The sequence below is a fragment of the Eschrichtius robustus genome, chromosome 4 (assembly GCF_028021215.1).
Source record: "Eschrichtius robustus isolate mEscRob2 chromosome 4, mEscRob2.pri, whole genome shotgun sequence".
Classification (NCBI taxonomy): Eukaryota; Metazoa; Chordata; class Mammalia; order Artiodactyla; family Eschrichtiidae; genus Eschrichtius; species Eschrichtius robustus.
This window is the reverse complement of record NC_090827.1, coordinates 58,144,062-58,169,323: the sequence shown is the minus strand read 5'-3', so window position 1 is coordinate 58,169,323 and position 25,262 is coordinate 58,144,062. Positions and strand designations below refer to the sequence as shown.

At 39.3% G+C, this 25,262-nt stretch overlaps 1 protein-coding gene across 1 annotated transcript in view; it reads left to right on the top strand.

The window, feature by feature from the left end:
• The first annotated feature begins 484 nt into the window (after positions 1-484).
• Positions 485-25,262, top strand: part of FRAS1 (Fraser extracellular matrix complex subunit 1) — a 440,782-nt gene continuing 416,004 nt past the window's right edge. Inside the window, exons 1-2 of the mRNA XM_068542136.1 lie at positions 485-560; positions 7,169-7,200. Of these exons, the coding sequence (XP_068398237.1) occupies positions 485-560; positions 7,169-7,200 (108 nt within the window). The remainder of the gene's footprint in view (positions 561-7,168; positions 7,201-25,262) is intronic.

The following is a 25,262-nucleotide window of genomic DNA, read 5'->3' as shown; positions in this document are numbered from 1 at the left end:
CCGCGGCCGACGCTGCGAGTGTCAAGCGAACTTTAGAAAGCTGCTGCCGAGGAACCTGCGCCGGGATCTCCACGGTTGGAGACCCGGGAGCGGGCGGGTCCGGCCTGCGGGAAATGCTGGGAGATCCAGTCGGCTGGTGACGGGCAACCTTCCGGCGAGCCTTGGCCGCGGGTCACTGCGCCCTGCCTCCTCTTTTATTCTCCCGAGCTCAGCCGACGTTGGCGCCCTGCTCTGCTGGAGAGCTAGGCGCGCTCTCCGCCCGGCAGTGAGTGAATTGAATCCCTCCCCCTCCCCCCCGCCACGAGAGTGTCGCTCTCGCCCGTCCACCGCCTCATTTCCCCGGAGGTGACCGCCCGCCGCCCGCCGCCCGTCGCACCCCGCTCTCGGGGCGCCTAGCCCGGGGCGCCGACGGCTGCGTTTTGGCCGAGAACTGGTTCTTGGATGCTGAAGGCTGGGCTTGTCCAGCGTGGGTGCAGAGGCGGCAATGAGTGTCTTCAAAGTGTGGCTCGGGGTGGCCCTAGCATTGGCGGAATTTGCAGTATTGCCTCATCATTCTGAAGGTGAGAGAGCGGTGCCGTGTGTGTGTGTGTGTGTGTGTGTGTGTGTGTGTGTGTGTGTGAGAGAGAGAGAGAGAGAGAGAGATCGTGCTTTTTAAAAAGCTCAGCGGGTGTATGGCATTGTGGGTCAGATGGAAGTTTTTTGGGGATGGGTGGGTGGGTGGCCATGGAACTAGAGGGGGTTTTTTGTGAGAAGATTCCAACTCCTGACTGTTTTGTATGCAGATCACAAGCCCCACTCCCTCCTCCCTCTCTGCCCTGAGTGCATTTGGGTGGGTGGGTGGGTGGCCGACCGAGGTGCCATCTCTGAAATTGGATTCTCTTTCTTCCCACTTTCCCGGTGCCCCCGAATGGAAAGCATCTACATGGAGCGTAGGTGAGGAGTGAACAATTGCAATTACCTGTGTAAAAATACTTATGCTCCTATGAAAAATAAAATCCGGCACCTTAAAACCCCCTTCTCGCCCTCCCTCCTTCCCCCAATGAGTCTACCCGTAAAGTCCAATTAAGATTTTATAAGGTGGTTAGAGCCTGTTCTGGAAGTAGACAATTCAATCGCACTACAAGAAATCTCCCCAGTACAGAGAGACTCGAGCCTGCCTCTTCCCCAGAAAAGAAGTGGTTAATAAGAGTTTAGCTCCGTTCTCTGACTTCGCCCCCTGCCTCCCAGTTTTCCTCCGAGGCTCCAACCTACGTGTAAAACCCTGGAGCTGGGGGTGAGAAAGAAGGAGACTGTGGGAGTTGTCGCCATGATAGCAAGAGCAATGTGAGCTCAGGCAAATAAATGAATCTATAAGGAAATCAAGAGTTTGGGGGTCCTAGGATGGCGGGCCCGGGGACGCGAGGCGGCGTGAGCTCCCACCTGCTCAGAGTCGCGAGGAAAGTCGCCTAGCGGGTGCTTAGGGAGGGGGAAGGGAGCCGGCGGGCTGAGGAAGACGGCTTAATCTACCGCGCAGGGCTCTCGGCTTCCCCTCCCGGCTCCATTCATTATTCATCCAGCTGCGGGAAGAAGAGTTCACCTGGCCCTCGGCAAATCAGAGCCGCAGCCGCGGCCGTCGCGGGCGCGGGGCGGGGCGCCTTCTCAGCTCGGGTGCGGACCGGGGCGTGGGACTGGGGGCAGCGGCAGGCCCCGAGGAGGACACAGCCCTGCTCGGACCCACCTGCAGCCACCTGAGCAGCGGCCTTTTCCTAGCTAGCTTCCCGGGAGAAAGTGGCGGTGGCTTTGGAAACGCACGGCAGTGGGGACTTTGCCGTGGGTGGAGAGACCGCCAGCCCGCACCCTCCCGGGAATTATGTCAAGTGTGTATCATCCCCGGGAAGAGCAGGCCTGGGGCCTGTGCAGCCTTTTTCAAACAGGGCATAACCTGTAGAACCGTGTCTTTATTTTATGTGTGCGTGTGTATGCAAATTTAAAAGACAATAAAACGTATAGGGCTTAATTGTAGTAAAGCACATGGGAGAGTCAACCTAGGCCATCCAAATGTGAATTTGAAACAGAAAAATTACGTTTGCACTTGGTGGTGGCAGTTTCCTATTTAGGATCGTGTCCCAGCAACGCGGAAAACGTGCTGGCTGTCCCCGATAGCTCACCAGGGGGCAGTTGGAATGATGTAAGAGATTTGCTTTTCAGAAGCAAATCTCTTGAAATTACAAAAGCCATTATTACTAAGGGCCTGCAGGGTTCACTCTTTGGAAGACTGGTTGACAAAAAGGGCAAAGTTTAAAAACGTCCACAGTCTTCTGATGGGGGAGGAGTGTAGGGCGCGAGGGGCGCTATTCCTCCAAAGATTCTTTGGAAACTTTGCTTCTTACTCTTTCATCCCACCTTCAGAACATTCTAGAATCATCCCACAACTTGGATTCATAGATATCTGAGAGTTTCCATCCAAGTCATAATGATGCTTACCTAATAATGAATGAATGAATGAATGAATATGGACATTTACTGAGCACTGTACTATTTGCCTGGCACTATGCTAAGCACTTCACATACTTTATCTCATTAAATTAATTAAATGATAACAATCCCACAGCCAAAAAATCAGCTGTCATCTGATGAGTCCTTTGATTTGGTTCTGTCAGGGTTTTCTTTTTCTCTTAAAAATAATAGCATTGAGGTCAAGAATGGAGAGCTTAAGGATATTAGAGATTTCCTCAAGTTTTTATTATTAGCCTTGGCAATGATTTTTAAAAATGGAAAAGAAGCATTCACATGTGTGGGTCTCTTGATGCGACCTACTCTGTGATACTGTTGCTGTCCAGGCCATGGCAGAATTTGTTGTTTTCTTCTCAATGCTCAGAGAGCATGTCATATATGTTTCTGGTACACCAGTTAATAATTCTATAATTTTAGCTGATAAAGATACAATCTTCCTCACTTAACTGTGTGCTCACGGAGGGCTTAGGATGGCTCCTGGTTATTATACTTCCAACTCAGCTCCTGGTACACAATAGGTGCTAAAAAAATTTTGGTCAGGTGAATGAGTATTGCCAAATCACATTTCAAATTAAGCTTAGACTGCTGCTGTGTGACCTTGAATGAACCACCTAACTTCTTTGGGCTGTGGTCTGTTATTCACCAAATGCAGAAGCTGGCTAGGTGATAGCTCTAAAATACTTCTGCTAATCATCCAGCATAGAAACAAAAAAAACGATCAGTATTTGCTGCCTTATTTTTGGTCAGTTGCATCTTTCTAGTTCTGAATTTTATTTTAATTATTAAAAGAAAAATGAAGGTTTACAAGCAGGTTATTAGCAATGTTATTTTACATTTTCTTATATCGCTAAGCTGACAAACTACGGTGATTTGAGAACTTAATAAAATCAACAAGTCACAGAGAAATTTCTAGCAAACGTGGCTGCTTTCTGAATCAGATGTGTTTCTGGAGAAGTACATCTTGAGTTGTGTCGACCCGTGGAAATCCTGTGAAGTTACACTGGATAGAACATGTCGGCTGTGGATAAAGAGTCTTGAATTGGTTACGAGAACTGAGTTCTAGTCTATGTCCATCACTCCCCATGTGACTTCAGCCAAGCTTACAATCTTCCAGTCTTTTTCCTTTAAATGCCATTAGCAGAATATACTGAAAAGGATCATTTGATAGACAGAGTGTTTTATTTATGGGTGGATCAGCATATTTGGTTCCACTCTTGGTAGAAGAGTTTCTTCTGTGTAGGATTCAGTGCTTAAAACTCAATGTTAAGGAAGGAAAGACATTGGATGGGAAAAAATAGCCTATCTCTTCATTCTTTCAGTCCACAAATCTTTATTGATAGCTTATATATCAGGTTATTAGGTTATGTCTGGTAGGGACATACAGACATCAAAAAAATAATAATAATACCTGCCCTCAAGGAGTTTGCATACCTGGAAATCATTAATATCGGTAAGGTAGCAGTAGGGACATGTAAACGTTGGTCCTTGGTGGCTTTCCCAATATTGAATAATTGCAACTCTGCATCTTTTGGCTTTTGTAACTACCAGCTAGTGGAAATAAAGGGTGTTGTATTGTCATAGGCTCTTATTTCCATCATACTGCATTTCTGTTCTCCTCTGGGGATTGGATTCTGGGTGTTACCCTCTGCAAATAAATCCTTTAGTGAGAGCACGGTCATCTGTATTCACTGTTGTGGACTTGAGTGGTAATATTACTCAATTTTACTCAGATATGAGTAGTCATAAAATACTGTCCACCACTTGGCTCAGGAGAGGGGAGGGGACTACCACATGGCACAGTTGGAGTCGTGTGCCAAATCTTACACTAGTTCAAAAACAGTTGGCCCATTTTTGTTTTAACTACTCTATTAATTGATCTGACTCCTGGTTGACAATAATCAGGACAGGAGCTGTCCCGTCAGTCCAGAAAAGGATTCTATTTTAACTATTCCACAGTGTACAAGCCATATGCTGAATTATAGCACAAAATAAAGCTTGAACATTTAAATGCCAACTTGTGGCTGCTTGTTCCTAGTGAGTCATGTTTTTGTGATACCATGCTTTCCAAATTTCTTCATATGTTTTGGTCATATGTGCCACTATTTCTTTGAACAAATGGGTCTGGCATTTTGTGACTTAGATTTAACTTCTCTAATTCACTCACGTTATCAGGTAGGGTTTCCATTGTGAATAGTTTCAGGATGTGAGTACTGGTGCAAATTATATCTCAAATTTCCTCTGAAAACTTCAGATTTTATACAGGTGTCTCATAATAGAGTACATTCTAATGTGCCAAAGGGCCTAAAAATGAACATGAAGTGACATTTTGCCTACGTGACCTGCAAGAAAGGCGCCAACCACAGGAGGAAGGTCTCAAGATCTCAGCTTCCTTCTTGGCACTATGTGATCCCTTCACCCTGCACAACTTTATGCACTTTCTCACAGGTGTCAGAACTTAAATTACCTGCCATCTCAGCTGTATTCCATACCCTGAAACTGGCAAAGTTCTTGGTCTCTTATTTTTCCTGTTTTCCCTTGAAGAAGGCCTGTTTCTCCTTCTAGATCTGCATCATCAGTTAGAATTCCCCTTAAGCTGGAGTTTCAAGTTCAAATAAAGCCCAAATCGAAACTTCAGGTAGAGTTGCAATCATTCCAGTGCTCCTTAAGAAACAAAGTGATGAGTGGAGAGAGTAACTTTGTTTTCCAAAGTATATGAGTTGATCGATTAGTGAAAAGGCAGAACCAGAAGCTGCACCTATCACCCAATGCCAACAAACCTCCCGACTTAATCTGCTGGTGGGTGTGAAGCTTGTGCTAGTGTGGGAGAAATATGCTTGCTTTGGAGGATTGCATCTGGCATTGGGTGGTGATGAATGTTTGATGGGACTGGGCATCACAGTGGAATGCTTTCTTTTTTCTACTGGGAAGCAATGAGGTTTTGGAAGCTGTGTTAATGGGGACTCGTTTCTGCAGCTGCCTTTCGGGTAGAGATGTTGTGTTTTAGGAAAGCCCTCAGAGGCCAAGGCTTATTTCTTTTAGAATTGTACATCCTAGAGCGACCCAAGTTGAGTTATTTCCCTTTGCTAATGATAGAATTTATCAGCAGTTACACATAGTTTTGACTCGAGTTTCTAGCAGATGTTTGGCTTAACCAAGTGTTTGTGATGCCACACTCAGTGCTGCTTTATTTTTTCATGTTACCGTGATTTTATAACATCTGTCTAAATTTCCAGAAATGGGTTTTGATATGAGTACTTGGACACATCTTAAGATACCTGATTCCTTTTGGAGCTTTGAAAGTTTACTGGCCTTTGGAGGGTAGTGCTATGGAGGAGGGTAATAAAATTACTTGAGGATGGTTTTATCTAAAGGTTAAATTTTGTTTGTTTATTCTAAAGGTTAAATTTTGTTAAATTGTACCTAAGTGATGATCTTTATGTTTAACTTTTAAACGTGAGAAGTAATTAAGTCAATTTACATAATTTAGGAATTGCATTGTGTTGATATATATTTATGTACCTATATACGATTATTTTATATATATCCATATCCACATGTCATATTATTTTATATATATCTATATCCATATATGTGTTTATATATACATATATATCTATATCTATATATATCTATATCTATATCTCCTTTCTTATGATATACCATAGATTGAAATACTGTCTTTGGAACAGAATTACTTAAAAATAAGTCAGGAAGAATTTCCCCCCAAGATTTTATCTCAAGTTATTCTTATTTGAATTTCAAGGGCACAAGAAGTCATTTCAATAAATTTGCCCATGGAGATCTTTGATTCAAACCCCAAGTGTAAATAACCATCTCCTTTTCTTTGAATACTGTTCTTAATTCCATTATTAGTAGATAAGGTAGACCAGTCCTTTCCTGAGAAGTTAATAGTACTGAGACTTCACGAATGATCTGTTGGCGTCCAAGCACTGTAGTAAAATGTGTCCTTCCCTCTTTGGACATTAAGTGTGGCACATTGTCAAGGTGTGGTCTGTCTTGGTGTGTGTATGCTATTTCAATCTGCTTTGCAGCCTGTTTCTGAGCTAGTATCTGTTAGCACACTGCCTGCATGTTTATAGGTTAAATCAACACCTGCTGTGCTGTTCAAAAATTGGTTTAGAAAAAGCATAATTTTGTGGGCTGGAAAGTTCCATGAAGGAGATGGGATCAAGTTCAAGGAAATTGATTAGACCAAATGCGTCTCCTGAAGGAAACAAAAATGAGTAAAGGCATTGGCATATGAAAGCATTACCGTGGCTTCCTAAGTTGGCCTCTTGGGTTGGACTGGAGAATTTGTGTAAGCAAAGAGTGGCAGAGAAGCCTGAATAAGTAAATTGGGAGTGGATTAGGAAGGCTTTGCTGATTTGTCATATAGGAAAATACACCAGTGTATTTATATCATGTCGTTATACATACATTTATTTTAAATTTCAAATAATGAGTTTTAATAATTCTTTCCCTCATGCATGTCCAAGAAATGTTGTTTTGGTGTATGGGATTATTTCCCCAGGGGCAGAATCCTCAAGCTTTTGGAAAAAGCACAGTTTGCTGATTATGATGCATGTAGATGCAGTTTTAGTGTACTTTGGCCAGGGCAGTGCCTATTGGTCTATTATGCATCCCTTTTAATTCTTGTTTTGTTTTTTCCCCACAGGTGCTTGTGTCTATCAGGGTTCCTTGTTGGCGGTAGGTCATTCTTCATATATTTGGTTCATTTTTTTGAATGTAAAATGCTTGATTGAGGTTACTGAGTGAGTGAGGTGACCCTGTCATTGTAAAATGTATTTATTTTCCTTCTCAGTTTGAGGATTATCCCTCATCCTGGCACAGTCATGCTCAATTACTTAATACCTTTTCCAGAGTGAATTAGTTCCATTCGGATACTCAGGTATTGGAAGAGAAGTTCAAACACCCAACACCAATTTGCATTCCATGGCTGTCTTGTGAGTTCTTTCAATCAGAGAGAAAATTAGATCCCATTCTTTTGTCAGATATGAACTAGGGCACAATTTGTTTATCTTCCAAACAATTTGTTTGCTTCTTCCTTTGAACCCCCCCTCCAAAAAAATATACAATTATTGAGTACAATATGGAGGATCCTGACTGTTGCTTTGAATTATACTTTTAAGTTTTGGTAACAAACAATTTAACATTTTATCTCTGATCCTTTGCCACGTAGAGGAGAATTGATTTTGAATTAATGTCAGGATCACTTGGGGGAAAAGCTGATGCAAGATTCCTGCATTTCTTTTCATTAATAATGTACTATGGTGCATAACAGTGTGTTAAAAGCCTATTGAAAAGACCGTCTACACTCCATCAACTCTCATAAGTGGTGTGACAAGTCATTCTTCACCACTTTTTTATTTTAGGTTAATAAATTCTGTAATAAAAACAAAACTCAGATGGTTGGAACGGGTTTGCTCATTTACATCCCAACCCGCTATTGACATGTGTGATACCAATATGTCATCTTGGATTGTCCTTGTGGTATTGAAATAGATGAGAAATATTTGAAATATCTGAGAGTCTAGATAATTGTAGATGTTCACAGTAATATTCTTGAATCTGAACTTTATGTAATATAGTTACTGCTCTGGAGATTTATGTGTTTTTTCCTTCCTTATATTTTTCTGTTAAAGAATGAGGTGAAAGCCATTTTCCACTCTCTTTCCCATTCCATGCCCTTAAAAGACTACTCTTCCTTCTGTTTATTCTTTAATACATTTTAGGAATCATTTTAAAATCAAATTGCTGTAAAGTACATCATCAGTTTTGGGGAGCTGTAGTAGATATTATAGACAAGTTAGTTGTCCATTTTAATACAAAGAAAATTGCTTATTGTGTAGAGTCCTTTGTAGCTTTTCAATATATTTTCATAGCTATCGATCTACCTGACACATACAGCAGATCAGTGAAATAGGCAGGTCATGTATTATTTTATACTCTCCCCCTTTTTAATGAAGAACCAAGGATGAGAGAGAGAGAGGTTTGCTAAAGGTAATTGACCATTAAGGGGTGGACCAGAGCAAAACAACCTGTCTTCTTTCTGTTGTTCTCCTGAATCTGAAGAAAGTGGCTAGACTACCTTCTATGTTTGACATGGCAGCATGGTATTGTACGTTTGAATACGAAAGCATCAAGTACGGGGAGAGGTCAGTTTGGTTCGATCAAGTTAAAGGAGTGGGCACTAGCACACTCCTGACCCCTCTAGTTGCCTTCTTTGCTTACCAAGACTCTGCTGTGTTTGTTCCTACACCTCCTGTAGCCTGATGTACTTGTGATTGTGGTTATGCAACTCAGGCAGAAAGACAATACATTTACTACAATAATAAAGATTATTATTAAACAAATATTTATTGAGTGACAACTCTGGACCTGCTATTCTAGGCACTGGGAATGCACCCGTGAGCAAACAGGCAAAATCCTTGCCTTCATGAAGCTCGAATTCTAATGAATAAAATATTTAGAATGTCAGATTGGTGCTAAGGAGGAAAACAGTATGGGGGTGGGGAGATAGAAAAGGCTGAATAGGGGACAAGGGTGGCCTCTTGAAATAAGGGGATAGGGAAGTGCTCCCTGAGAAAGTAAGGTGACATTTGAAGAAAGACCTGAAGGGCACTATAAGAGCTTGCCCCTTGGATATCCAGGGGAAGAGAATTCCACAGGGAGGAACAGCAAGTGTAAAGTCTGAAGTGGGAGCTTGCTTGGCCATTTGAAGAAGTACTTGGAGGTCCTTGTGGCTGGAGCACGTGATCCAGGGGGAGGATGGCAGGAGGTGAGGTCAGAGAGGTTGGCAGTGACAGAACAGCGTGTCCTTCTATGGACTTTAGCTTGTCCTTTCAATCAGGTGGGTGAGCCGTTGGAGGAGCTAGAGCAGAAGAATGACAAAACCTGACTTATAGTTTAATTAAACTGCTGAAATGGGAATATGAAAAGAAATAGCATTTGTTTCTAGGGAAACTATGTTGAATACTTTAAAAAAAGACTCCATAGAGGTGAGTCACTGAAAATTTGCTGTCAAATTAAGTATGAGAGAAACAACTATAAAAGATCGGGGGAAAAGCACAAAAGTCCAGAGAGATTCTGCATTCAGATTTATTTGCAACCACTTGAAGTTCTCTTTCCATTTTAAGGAACTTCATACTGGAAGTGGGGAAGATGCATTATGGCCATAGCTAATTGTATGAATAATTCATCTCTGCTCTCTCGCCACACGGCCTGGTCTTGAAGAAAAGCACTGCACCTGCATCAGTGAAACTGAATGAATGTGCATTTATGTATTTTGAATTAAAATACAAAGTTTAAGAACCTTTATGTACTGTGCTAGGATTCTCTGATTAAACAACTCCTTGGGTGAGAGGATTTCTATGGTAAGAGGCATCACAACCAGGGGCTGGCTTTGAGGATAGTGGCATGGTGTCCCAGCCCCAAACCCTGTAAATTCTACCCACGTGCATTTTAGAGCTGGGAGTGACTTTGGAGATCATGTAGTCCAAACTCTCCATTTTATAGGTGGGGAGAGTGAGGCAGGGATTGAAGTTCTTGTGCTTCCTTCGTGACTCAGGTGAGTAGCCAGAAGTGGAAAGCGGGTCTGGTTGAAAATGGCAAAGCACCAGCTTTACCCAGAATTCCATGAAACATACCAAGCAAACGAGAACACAGATCTAGGCTCTGGCTGCTAGTTGCTAACTCTCAACCTGTCTTGTGAGGATTCCTTCCACTGATACCTTTTCCATCTCATCACTTGTTGCCTGGGAAGCTGCCAGATAGAGTGGTTCATTCAAGGCCCCTGTAGTCTGACAGACCTTTAAAAAAAATTTTTTTTAATTGAAGTATAGTTGATTTACGATGTTGTGTTATATAACACAACTATATAGCTAGGTGTATAGCAAAATGATTCCGTTATACATATACATACATATATATATATATATATATATATATATATATATATATTCTTTTTCAGATACTTTTCCATTATAGGTTAATACAAGATATTGAATATAGTTCCCTATGCGATACAGTAGTTCCTTGTTGTTTATCTATTTTATATATAGTAGTGTGTATCTGTTAATCCAAAACTCCTAGTTTATCCCTCCCCCTTTGGTAACCATAAGTTTGTTTTATATGTCTGAGTCTATTTCTGCTTTGTAAATAAGTTCATTTGCATCATTTTTTTAGATTCCACATATAAGTGATACCATATGATACTTATCTTTCTCTGTCTGACTTACTTCGCTTAGTATGATAACCTCTAGGTCCATCCATGTTGCTGCAAATGGCATTATTTCATTCTTTTTTATGGCTGAGTAGTAGTCCATTGTGTATATGTACCACATCTTTTTTATCCATTCCTCTGTCGGTGGACATTTAGGTTGCGTCCATGTCTTGGCTATTGTAAACAGTGCTGCTATGAACACTGGGGTGCATGTATCTTTTCATATTAGGGTTTTTGCCGACAGACCTTGTTCTGATTCTTCCTCATCTGCTACAAACCAGCTCTGTGACCAAGTTACATAACCTTCCTGAATGTCTATCGCCTCCTATGTGAAATGGGGATAAATAGAGCCTCTCCTGAAGGGTTTTTGTAGAGTAAAGGAGGTAATGTGGGGAAGACACCCAGGCGCAGTGCCTGGTATGTGCTTTTCTGCAATAACAAAATTTCTCTTTACCAGCCAAGAAGAAGGACAAGAGGAAGGAACTGTTACTCGGCACCTGCTATGTATTTCATACTCTCAACAATCCCAGGAAGTAGGCGCTGTCTTTACAGATCAGGAGCCTGAGGCTAAGAAACTCTAAGTCACTTGTTCAAAAATCACACAGCTAGTCAGTGCTAGAGGAAGAGGGCGTTGCAACCTGGGTCTGACTTTAAAGCCATTCCACCGAGCATGCCGTTTCTCACAGCCAAGACAGTCTGCTTGTTGTCTCTGAACACAGCTAGCTTATTTTACCATCAGCCCTATGTGCCCACCCCCTCCCTGCTGCACCTGTCACGCAGTTGTCTCTGCTAGTCTCTATCCTGACCTCCTGCAAAAGCCAGCTGTCCCTGGCTCACCCCTTCCCGTTTAGCTGAGGCTCTCCCACACTAGCGTGTGCTAAATTCACCACACGAAGCAAGGAAGGTTTAGGGCTTATTCCATCTTAACATATAGTACATACTATATTATATATATGTACCCACACAAATCCCCAGCAATGTGCTGTGTTTCCCAACTTCTGACACCTCTGTGGACTCGTGGAGACACTCTGGGGTCATTGGGTTCTAAGCCCCATGTAGCCGTCTCTCAGTTATGTACTGACTTTGTCTGTCTCTCTTCTTTCTTTAACACTGTCTTCCCTCCTTTCTCTTCTTTCCATTCCTCAGGTCAGAAAATACCCAGGAAGGTCCCCTACCTTTAGAAACACTGCATAGTCTATTTTGGGGTGTGTTTCTTCCTCCACAATATCGCTGCACCCCTGGGCTCTCAGGACTTTCTCCAAGGTCAGCCACAGTGGAAGAGAGAGTGTGACTGGGTTAAATCAGGGATCCCTCAGAGGGAAGCTACCTACTTAATATGTTTAACTGTGACAGGGGCATTGAGTGTGAGGAGGAAAACAGATTTTTTATCTCAAAGTTTTCACCTATCTCCTGTTCTTCTCTATCTATATTGAGTAAAAAGAATTTCACTTTCCTTTGGCCTCACCACAAGCAAACATCTCCTTTATAGGTTCTTCCTGGGGGTGGATGGTTGGACTCTCCAGTTTTTATATCTGTAAAATGGAGATGAATGATGTACTTCGCAGGGTTGTTGTGAAGGTTAAAGGAGATCGGCAGGAAGCACTTAGCTTGTGAGCTACCATAAAGGTTAGCTGCTATCACTGTTGCTGTAAAGCAGTGACACTTAGCAAAGGTAGACACAGCCTCTCTCCTCCCCCAGATCAAAAGTGTTGAGTGTTGGGATTTTCCTACTTGGAATACTTTTCCTCACAAATGCTGACAAAGTGCATCGCGAGGCACTAACTTTTAGCACATTTGAAAGGTAGAAAAAGTTTTCAAGAAGAATTAAAATTGTGGAGTGTTTACTATATACAGTATAACACAGTGGAAAGATCCAGGCTCTGGAGTTTAAATCTGGTTCTGCTACATACCTGCTGTGTGGCCTCAGATATGATACTTTAAACAGCCAAGTCTCAATTTCGTTGTCTGTATAATAATATACCTCATAGGGTTGGTGTGAGGGTTACCTGAGAGCATGTTTGTGAGAGAACCCAGAGCTGTGCTTGGCAAGGAAAGCACACTCACATCACCTAGGTGGCAACGACATGTCGGAGTGGAAATGATTGCGTGGTAGAAGCCAGGGTGTCTTGGTTCGGGTTTTGGCTCTGTAATTACTAGCTGTGTAGTACTGAGTAAGTCACTTGAATGAAATGAGGTCTCAGTTTCTAAATTCGTAAAATGAGAGAGTTAGATTAGATCCTCTCCAAGATTCCTTAGCCCAGGGCCATCCAATGGAACGCTCTGTGCTGATGGAAATGTTCCAGAGCTGCATCGTCCTGTATGGTGACCACAGACCACATGTGGCTGTTGAGCACTTGAAGTGTGGCTAGTGACACTGAGGAACTGGATTTTAAATTGTGCTTAATGTTAATTAAAATTTATAGCCTCACGTGGGTCGAGGCTACTGTATCGGACTGTGCAGCTTTAGAACTTTAAAATTCTTAACTTACTCTAGTACTTAAGCTTGAATTTTAGTCTCATGGATGGTTCTCACCCTGGGCAAAGTTTCACTGTTGTGTTGTTAGCAGTTTGAGGAAGGTCACAAAAACTTTGTTAGAGCACCTGAGTTTGCTATTTGTTTGTTTGTTTATATAATATTGTTTTATACATATATGTATATAATTATTACAACACTACTCTTCCCATATTGCTCGATATGTTTTCTTGAATAAAAGAAAAGGGGTGGAGTTACAGCTGAGCCCTCACCTGCCATTGATCCTACATATTCTACTAAATTTTTTCCCAGCTTTATTGAGGTATAATTGATAAATAAAAATTGTATATATTTAAGATGTACAACTTGATGATTTGGTATGTGTATACATTGTGAAATAATCACCATCAAGCTAATAAACATATCCATCAACTCAGTCACTCCTTTCTCACTTCCTTCCTCCCTCCCTCCCTTCTTTCCTTCCATAGTGAGAACACTTAAGGTCTACCCTCTTAGCAACTTTCAAGTATATAATATAGTATTGTTAATTATAGTCACATTGTTATACATTAGATCTCCAGAAATTGTTCATCTTGCATAAGTGAAACCTTGTACCCCTTGACTAAACTCTTCCCCTTTTCTCTTCCCCACACACCCTGCCAGCCATTCTTCTTTCTGCTCTATGAGGGTAACTATTTTAGATTCCACATGTAAGTGAGATCATGCCGTATTTGTCTTTCTGCATCTGGCTTATTTCACTTAGCATAATGTCCTTCAGGTGCACTTATGTTGATGCAAACGGCAGGATTTCATTCTTTTTTAAGGCTGAGTAATATTCCATTATCTGTATCACATTTTCTTTATCCATTCTTCTGTTGATGAGTATTTGGGTTGTTTCCACATCTTGGTTATTGGGAACAATGCGGAGAGGAACATGGGAATGCAGATATCTCTTCAAGATCCTGATTTCATTTTTTTTTGGACTTATGCCCAGAAGTGGGATTTCTGGGTCATAAAGTAGTTCTATTTTTAATTTTTCTGAGGCATCTCCATGCTGTTTTCCATAATGGTTACACTAATTTACATTTTCACCAACGGTGTACAAGAGTTCCCTTTCTCCACATCCTTTCCAATACTTGTTATCTTTTGTCTTTTTGTAATAGCCAGCTTAACAGGTTTGAGGTAATATTTCATTGTGGTTTTAATTTACTTCTATTAAAGATTTTACAAAATATTTTTGGTGTTTTGTCAAAGTCTGATATATTCGTGGGAGTGTTATCCACTGTATATTGTGGTGGGAAAAATTGAGAACTTCTGGTCTAATCTGTAAGCCTTGTTGATTAGGGTTAAGGAGGATTAAAGAAGGAAAGTAGAGCTCTTCAGTGCTAGCGTCCTTTTAAAAAACTGATGTGCTATAGCGTTATTTTATTTGAAACTGTAACACAAAAGATGTAGCCCATAGAAATGAAAATGTCTCAGACTTGTGTTTGTGCTCAAGAAATTTTATGGAGAAGAGAAATGAAGAGAATTTGGAGGCTTTCCCTATTAAGTGCTCAAAGCCCCCCCAAACACTTAGTAAATCTTGGTCAGCGACTGCTATTAAACACCCTGAACTTCTCAGCCGTGGGGGGAATGCTTGGCATCTTGTGGATATACTCAGAAGGGAAACAATAAAGTCAGCCGTTCCTTAATTTCCCTTAAGAGTACTATTGGGTATTGGAGGATATCACTGTTCTTCATTATAGTTTAACAAGAATTCATCATTTTTTCAGCCTCTTCATTTATTTTTAAATACTGAGTAATATGCCTTTAAGTGGGAGAGACTACTCTTTATTAAAATATAATTATTCTGGGGTAAAAACTTTTTTTTACAGAAAATCAGCACATCATCACTCTGCTAGGTGCTGGAATAAAGTTTGAGAAGTAATGAGCTTCCTTTAACTAGAGATATTCAAGTGGAGACTGGAAAGTCTGTATCATAAATGAGATAGTGGTGGCTTGGTCTAGATGACTTCCAAAGCCTTTTTTTTTTTTTATATAAATTTATTTATTTATTTATTTATTTATTTGGCTGTGTTGGGTCTTCGTTTCTGTGCGAGGGCTTTCTCCAGCTGTGGCAAGCGGGGGCCACTCTTCATCGCGGTGCGCGGGCCTCTCACTGTCGCGGCCTCTCCCGTTGCGGAGCACAGGCTCCAGACGCGCAGGCTCAGCAGTTGTGGCTCACGGGCTTAGTTGCTCCGTGGCATGTGGGATCTTCCCAGACCAGGGCTCGAACCCGTGTCCCCTGCACTGGCAGGCAGATTCTCAACCACTGCGCCACCAGGGAAGCCCCAAAGCCTTTTTAACTTGGGTTCTGACTCGCGTGAATTGAAGATTAGAGCTGTGTGTTTCTGCCTTATGGAAGCCCTTGTGGTAGGGGTGGGGTGGTGGTGAGAAAATCTCCTGACCCCAGAGGTGTACAATGAAGGGTTTCTCCCCTGCGTTCCTTCGAGTGGACTGATTTTGTACCCTTGGGTACCAGGCAGTGAGAATCGGGCTCTAGGTGCCTCAGATGATTCTTTTTTTCTTTACTGGGTTTTTATAAATCATCCACCATAATCAGATGTGGTAGTTTCCTCTTTGGAAATTCATATCTTCTGAGCGTAGTTGTGTGAGAGGAATAGTACAAGAGATTTTGTGCTTCTATTGATGAATAATCCATATGCATTTTCATTCTTGTTCATTTGTTTGTGGTAGGAGATGTTTTAACAAACACATTTCTTATGCTTTGTTTTGAATTTAGAAGATGCAGCTGAGCTTGGCAGCCATATTACCTTGTTCAAAAGATGGTAGCATGATCATATATTTCAATTTTCTGGTCAGACCATACATTCCCCACACCTTTTTTTTTTTTATTTTTTAAAGTTTGTGTCATTTTTGCTCCAATTGCCTTACAACCTAGTACCTCATTTTGTTTTTTTTTTTCTTCATTTGTCTGTTTATAACTACAAAAATGTACATATACATGTTTATTTTTTACATTGTACATTTATATATGCATATATATATATATATCTCCTAGAAAAGAACTGTCACTCATTTATAATACCTTATGGTGTTATCTCATTTTAGTTACTTTTTAAAGCCCTCTGCTTACTAAGGGAAAAGATGATATATAAATATCAAATGACAATTGTGAGTTAAGCAAGCTTATGTTTTCTTGGAGTTTGAGTGGCAAATGTCTAAAGAAAATTTGGCTTTGAAAATCTCATATGGATGGCATTCTGCTTGTGTGACAAAAAGGAACACAAATATAAAATCTGCACAAAATAATTTTTAAAAATCTGAGCAGTTTTATGTAAAATTAGTACGTATCCTCTGGTATGCCAGCTAAATTCTTTTTAGCAATGATTTCTTAGTTTCCCTGAGTTTATAAACTAAATGGAAGGAAGAAGGAAAGGGAAAAGCTTTCACAGTAAGAAACAGTTTATTGTTAGTACCCAGGAGATGCTTGAGTTTGGGCCATGACCTGTGAGTTCTTTCCTGACAGCTCCCAAGATTGGTTATTTATTAAATTTATGTCATTCCTTTCTTCCAAAGGCAAATTGAATGGGCGTGGGATGGGCTGGGGAGAGGAGGGTATCGACATGGGAGAGCAGATTTCATAGTTCCTTGTACCTTACATTCTTGAAATGGTTTTGTAATCGTGAGTAGGCGAGAATTATTAACAGAGATACTTATTCTTTGGTGCTCTTACTGTACTTAGTTTCCCTCTAATCCAGAGGGAACTTGGTCTAAGAGTTGAGAGAACAGAAACAAAAGAAACTCTAACCTGAAATTAGTGCCTTAGAAGAACCTTCTCCCTCTATTTGCCATTGGTATATGTAGTAATAGTGGTCCACCTGGATTGTAGATATTTATTGATCAACTTCCATGTGCTAAAAGGTATGAGTTACAGACCCTGGGGTGCCTACCCAACAGCCTCCTTTCTCCTTTTCTCTGCTGGCAAAGTCCTAATTTTTTCTTCCAGTTCCCACCTCTTCCCCACATGACTTGTGTAACTCCTAGCTGCAAGCTAGTTAGGAAGTTTATATTCCCTTGCCAGGATTGGCTTAGGAGTGAGTATATGACCTAGTTGTGGCCAATGAGTTATGCAGTGAAGTTTTGGGTGCTTGAAAGAACCCTATAAAGAGCACCTCTTTCCCTCCAGTTCTGAAACAAAGAATAAATATACAAGTAAAAATCACCTTTTAAGTTTTTTAATCAGTGAAGCTAACGTGGAGGATATAGCTTTAATTCTCTTAGCCAGATAGGCTTACTGATTCTGAACCCACACCATCCAGCCGACTAGGCATCACAGACAGAGATTTACAGAGGCAGCTTTCCCATGCAGAAGGGCTGCTCAGGTGAGAATTATTGCTTGAAGAAGCAAAGGAAAACTTATGCTCTTGGTTGAAAGGCTTGCTTCCTAGAAGAGGAAGGAAGACAAAACTGAGTTAAGCATGCCCAGTTACCCTTAAATTTGCTAGTTAGAGAAACTGTGCCACCTTCCCAGGGAAAAGAAAGCCCTGGAGGTATATGTTGATATCCTTTCACAAGAAGGAAACCTCAGGAGAAAGAAGAATTTTTTATTAATGAGAGATTTTATTTTATAATTATTATTTTAAATTTCTTTTTTTGGAGGGGGTTTGGGTTTTTAACTTTTATTTATTGATTGATTGATTAAAGTATAGTTGATTTACCATATATTAGTTTCAAGTGTACAGCATAGTGATTTAATATTTGTATAGCTTATACTCCATTTAAAGTAATTGCAAAATAATGGCTATATTTCCTTGTGCTGTACAATATATCCTTGTTGCTTATCTGTTTTATACATAGTAGTTTATATCTCTTAATCTCATATACCTATCTTGCTCCTACCCCTTCCTCCCCAATGGTATCCACCAGTTTGTTTTCTATATCTATGAGACTGTTTCTGTTTTGTTATATACGTTCTTTTGTTATATTTTTAAGATTCCACATATAAGTGATAACATACTGTATTTGTCTTTCTCTGTCTGACATTTCACTAAGCATAATACTCTCTAGGACCATCCATGTTGTTGCAAATGGCAGAATTCCATTCTTTTTATGGCTGAGTAATATTCCATTGTGTGCACATTGACCACATCTTTATCCATTCATCTGTTGATGAACATTTGGGTTGCTTCCATATCTTGGCTGTTGTAAAAATAATGCTGCTATGAGCATTGGGGTGCATGTATCTTTTTGAATTAGTGTTTTCATTTTTTTAAAAAATGTATACCCAGGAGTGGAATTGCTGGATCATATGGTAGTTCTATTTTTAGTTTTTTTTAAGAAACTTCATACTGTTTTCCACAGTGGCCACACCAATTTATTGTACATTCCCACCAACAGTGTACAAGGGTTCCCTTTTCTCCACATCCTTGCCAACATTTATTTGTTGACTTTTTGATGATAGCCATCTGACAGGTGTGAGGTGATAGCTCATTGTGGTTTTTTTTTTTTTTTTTTTGTAGTAAGTTTTGAAATCAGGACATGTGAGTCCTACAACTTTGTTCTTTTCCAAGATTGTTTCAGGTATTTGGGATCCTTTGCCTTTCCATATGATTTGAGAATCAACTTGTCATTTCTGAAAAAAAGGCAGTTAGAATTTTGACGGGGATTACATTAAATTTGTAGATCAATTTGGGAAACATTGCCCTCTTAACAATATTGTCTTCCAATCCATAGACGTAAGGGATGTTTTTCCATTTATTTATTTATTTATTTATTTATTTATTTATTTATTTATTTTCTCATTGTGGTTTTGATTTGTATTTCTCTAACAATTAGTGATGTTGAGCATCTTTTCATGTGCCCATTAGCCATCTGTGTATCTTCTTTGGAAAAATGTCTATTCAGGTCTTTTGCCCATTTTTAAATCCAGGTTTTTTTTTTGATGTTGTGTTGTGTGAGCTGTGTATATGTTTTGGATATTAACCCCTTATGGATGGGTCATATCATTTGCAAATATTTTCTCCCATATTAATGGGAGATTTTAAAACTTAGTCTTTGAACATTGGCATGTGAAGATGTGATCCCTGGAGCTCCTGCAGTGGTTTTGCAGCCATTGGACTACCTATCCAGCACACAGATGGAGGAAAATGATGGAAAGAGTTTGGTTTCCTGAAGAGTTTGGTTGTTGATCTGATGGATTGAGCAGCACAGGAACTGATCTTCCTGGGGAATTGTTATATGAGTTAAGAAATTCCCTCATTGTTTAGGCCAATATAAGTAGGATTTCATGTTACTGTGGCTAAAAACACTCTAACCAATACCCTACAGTCAAATAATGGACTCAGTTGAAAGCACTTTGGGATAAGTGTCATTGTCCCAGTGTAGTGTGCAGCAGCGTAGCTAAGGGTGTGAGCTCTAGATTCAGACTTCCTAAGTTTGAGTCTGAGCTCTTCACTGTTGTTCGACCGACCTTGGGCTACTTACTTCGTCTTTAAAATGGCGATTTTTAAAAAATTAATTTTTATTGGAATACAGTTGATTTACAATGTTGTGTTAGTTTCAGGTGTACAGCAAAGTGAATCAGTTATACATATACATATATCCACTCCTGCTTAGATTCTTTTGCCATATAGGTCATTACAGAGTATTGAGTAGGGTTCCCTGTGCTATACAGTAGGTTCGTGTTAGTTATCTGTTTTATATATAGCAGTGTATATATGTCAATCCCAGTCTCCCAGTTTATCCCACCCCCCTTCCCCCTTGGTAACCATAAGTTTGTTTTCTACATCTGTGATAATAGTTGTGCATGTATTACAGAACTGTTGTAAAGATAAATGAGATAACACATGAAAGTACGTGGGGTTTCACGTGTAAGTACGCACTAGTAGGTAATAAGTATGTTCTAGCTGTTGAGAATACTGTTATTCATGGAGGAAGTCACTTCTGATCTTGACCTTAAAATATGGGTCAGTTTAGAATAGGAAGAGATGAGGGAAGGGCTCTTTAGATAGAGGATCAGTGTGAGTAAAAGCATAAGTGGCAAAGGCAGTCCAGTTTGATTAAAGTGTGAGAAGTGATGGGATAAAACACTGAGAAGGGATTTTTAAACTCCAGATCACATAGGGCCTGGAATAAGGCATGTGAATTACATTCTGTAGACCATGGGGACCCTTTGAAATGGAAATCATTTGCTCTTGAATTCTAACTCTGTCACTACAAATTGATTAGCGTATTGTTGGAAGTGAGAAATCATGGCACCTTCCTCTGCCATGTTCTTCCCTCTTCTTATTCTTCATCAGAGTCCAGATGTAGTCGCTCTGTAGAGCTTTGAAGAGGGTGTGAGTGGCTCCATGTAACCGATCATCACTGCTGGAAAAAAAAAGATCAGTGTGCAGACATACTCCAACAGTGAGTTATTAGTTCAGCAAAAGCAGGTTCATCTTGGATTATGTCAAGTGAAACTCCCTATTAATAGGCATTAATCCACGCCTTTAATATGGATGTTCATAATGATTCCCCCTGAGGTCGTGATGGAATCTTTCTCCTTCCTCTTTAGTCGGCATTTCTTTTTTCTACTTTCCAACTTGCAAAGATTAAATTATGTTCCGGGTAGCATTAAGATAAATAAAGTACATTTTATTGTATTAAATTTTTTTGAATGGAAACCTTATTTTATTTATCCTACCCCGGATTTTGAAGAGTATAATTTTTCTCCTGTGCTGGACAACAGAACGTATTGTCTTTTGTTTGCTTTTAGAATTTTATCAGAGTTATCATTCCTACATTTAAAATACGTTTTTAAAAGAAAGATCAACTGTGATAAGATACTTTAAGGAATAGTAGGACCTCTGGAAAAATATGAACTGCTAGAAAAGATTCTTAATAGTTTGACTTAGGAGGAGAAGAGAGGGAGATTTTATGGGAATAAGATAACTCAAGTGCTTATGAAAAGGAGAGAAACTCATATTTCTTTAGTAGAATGAATTAAGCTGTTGAAGAAAAAACATCTTTTTACATTTCTTACTCTGTTTCACTGATGATTTGGAGGAAAAACCTCAATGATAACAGGCAGGAGATAAATATAAAGCATAATAAAAGAAATTCTGCGAGCGTCAAGGCATGTGTATTCCTGCGAGGTGTTTTTATGCAAACTTATTAAGGTCAAGAATACTTAGTAAGCAAGATTGTATCTTGAAAACTAAGAATTCTATTTTTTGCACTATAAATACATTATTGAGTTAAGAAGAAAACAATTAAAGAGGATAAATGTTAATGTTTTTTTAAAAACCAAACCACAAAACCCAGAATATTATACCAACTTTTGAGAATGATACCTTCCTTTTTTGTTTTTTCTAACTGAGAATGGTCATATTGTTTTATTTATTATATTACAAGTAATATGTTTGTTCTAAAAGAACAAACATATAATATAAAAAGAAGGGAAAAGTATTAATTTCAGTAATTCTGTGAACAAAAATAATGATAACTAAATATTAGGTGAATTTATTGCAGAACTCTTTTTTTCTTTTATAAGTGTGTGTGTGTTGTATGTGTGTGTGTGCTTAACAGAAACAGGCATCATACTATGCATATTTCTTGGTCACTTTTTAAAATTTAATACTGTGTAATGAATATCTTTTTATGTCAATATACATTAATCTATATCATAAATCCATCGTGTATACAGTGTAAGTTATTATAGCCATCCTTACTGACTGATATTCATATTCCAGTATATTAGTATTGTAAGCAACACTGTGATGAACATTCTTGTACACTTTTCAGTTATTTCCTGAGGGTAAATTCCTTAGAAATACAATTTTTGAGCCACATGATACACATTTTTTAAAAGCATATTTGTGTACATATATAATGCATATTACCAAATTGCCCTTCAGGGAAGTCATACAGTTTCACTTCTATTGGCTGGTATTAGTAGAGAATTCGGATGTAAGGATGAAACCAACACTTGATTTTTGAATGATTGATCTTTTTAACTGAAGCATAGTTGATTACAGTATTGTGTTAGTTTCAGGTATACAGCAAAGTGATTCAGTTATATATGTATATATTTATATTGATATATATTTCAGATTATTTTCCATTATAGGTTATTACAAGAAATTTAATATTGTTTCCTATGTTACATAGTAAATCCTTGTTGCTTATCTATTTTATATATAGTAGTGTGTATTTGTCAATCCCATACTCCTAATTTATCCCTTTTTCCTCTCCCTTTCCACTTTGGTAACCATAAGTTTGTTTTCTATGTCTGTGAGTCTGTTTCTGTTTTGTAAATAAGTTTATTTGTATCTTTTTTTAGATTCTACATATAAATATATTATACATATTTGTCTTTCTCTGACTTACTTCACTTAGTATGATAATCTCTAGGTCCATCCATGTTGCTGCAAATAGCAATATTTCATTCTTTTTTATGTCTGAGTTATATTCCACTTTATATATATATATATATATATATATATATATATATATATATATATATATGTATATATGTATATATCTATATCTATATCTATATACATCCTTAGCCATTCATCTTTCAGTGGACGCTTTGGTTGCTTCCATGTCTTGGCTATTGTAAATAGTGCTGCTTTGAACATTGGGGTACATGTATCTTTTTGAATTAGAGTTTTTGTCTTTTCCAGATATATGCCCAGGAGTAGGATTGCTGGATCATATGGTAGCTCTAGTTTTAGTTTTTTTTTTAAGGAACTGTTTTCCATAATGACTGCACCAATTTATATTCCCACCAACAGTGTAGGAGGGTTCCCTTTTCTCCACACCCTCTCCAGCATTTATTATTTGTAGAGTTTTTGATGATAGTCTTGAATGATTGATTTTTAAAGGCTGATGGAAGACAATATTGACAAATTTGATGAAATTCAAAAAATATCTAATAATGTAAAACTAAAAAAACCCCAAATAGAGTACAGATTTTCAAAGCATTAGTGCTTTAAAGAATTACTTAGTACTTATAAAGAATTCATACAAATATTTAAGAATATCATCAAACTTTAGGAATTAAACTGGCTAAGAATAAGAATAGAGAGTTCACATAAGAGAAAATACAAGTAGCAAACAAATATATTAGGAAGAATCATTGTTAATAACCATGGTAAAAACTAAACCAATAACGGAGTATCACCTTACACCTATTAGATAAAAGTTTCTAATAGGTGTAAGGTGATATGAGCAAATCCAGTTTTGATGAGACTTCTGGGAATTTGCCCTAAGGAATTAATTTAGAAGAAAGAAAAATTATACATAAAGAAGTGTTTTTTCCAGCTTTATTTATATTATAAACTAAGAAGTTATCTAAATGTCTGTATTAGAGGCATGGTTAAGTAAATCATCATAGATTAAGTTGACATGGGATATTACATAGCCATTAAAATAATAGATGAAGAGCATTTAGCCGTGTGGACACATTTATGAGGTAATGTTCAGCAAAAGGCAGAGTGCTCAATTCAAACCCTGTGATTAAAACTATTTTTAAAAATGTGCCTTGGGCTTCCCTGGTGGTGCAGTGGTTGAGAATCTGCCTGCCAATGCAGGGGACACGGGTTCGAGCCCTGGTCTGGGAAGGTCCCACATGCCGCAGAGCAACTAGGCCCGTGAGCCACAACTACTGAGCCTGCGGGTCTGGAGCCTGTGCTCCTCAACAAGAGAGGCCACGACAGTGAGAGGCCCATGCACCGCGATGAAGAGTGGCCCCCACTCGCCACAACTAGATAAAGCACTCGCACAGAAAACGAAGACCCAACAGAGCCAAAAATAAATAAATAAATAAATAAATTAAAAAAACAAAAGTGCCTTTCTGTAATTGGAGTCTGATAAAGGGGGGAAACTCATTTTGTCAAAAGTTGAGGGAGAAAGCTTATAGATTAGAGGGTATGGAATCAGAGGAGGGAGAGGATAGGAGTTATGAGAATGAAGAGACAATGCATGGAGACACTCAAGGCAGGATAGATGGATGGAGTGGGGTCAGACCTTACGTGGCAGGGGCCACCTAGACAAGGCTCTTTTTCAAAGACAGAAGCAAAGGAGGAGGAGGCATGTGAAAATTACGTTATTTAGGACTCAGTGTAAGTGATGGAAACTCAATTCAAACTGGCATAAGCAAAGCCTGTAATTTATTGCTCCCTTAACCCAAGAGTTTAGTTTCAGGTGCATCTGCGTTCCTGTGCTCACATGACACCTCTCTCGCCTCTGCATTGCTCTTTGTTAGCACCATCTCAGGCAGTCTCTTTGTGGTGGCAGCGTTGGTTTACATAGTTCAAATAGCTCATATTCACAGAGAGCCCCTTTTTGGAGTGACATTGCCAGTCAAAATTCTAGGAAAATCTCTGCTTGGCCCAGCTTGAGTCAAGGATTATACCCCCAGATATAATCATATTCTCACTGGGGAAGAAGAAACCTTATGATTTACCAACATTACTACGTAGAAGAAGGCAGTTTTAACAATGAAACATGCTGGCCAAAGGACAGAAACAGATGTTCTCTACAAGGATAAATAGACATTTAGAGGCTGTGTGGCTTGTTTACTAAGTCTTAAGTGAGAGCTACCATCTGCTTGATTGGCCTAATCAACAAGGCTAGAGAAAGTATCATTGGAACCGGGTCTCGTATCTTTTGACTCCCCCAGTTATGGTCAGCCCTAGACTAACATCCATGTTTACTTGCCTTTATCTGAAGTTGGGAAAGAAAGTTGGTTGGACCCATTTCACTCTACAACACACCTTTAGTTGTTTGAGAGGAATACTCAGCAAACACATGGGCGTAGTTGATGAATTAGGGCCATGTTGATGTCCTTTTTCGTAATTTGGAGGGATCTGAAGTAAATGAGTGGTAGGTTAGATGTGAATGCATTTTGAAATGGAATGTTTTATTGTTTTCTTGAAATGCTTGTTTGGAAAATTTCTTGGGTACTTAGTTCTTTTTTCGTTTATTTTTCTTTGATAAATGACTAGTACAAAGAGAAAACCATCTGTAAAGGAGATTGAAAATGTACTGACTAGAAAGTTGGGG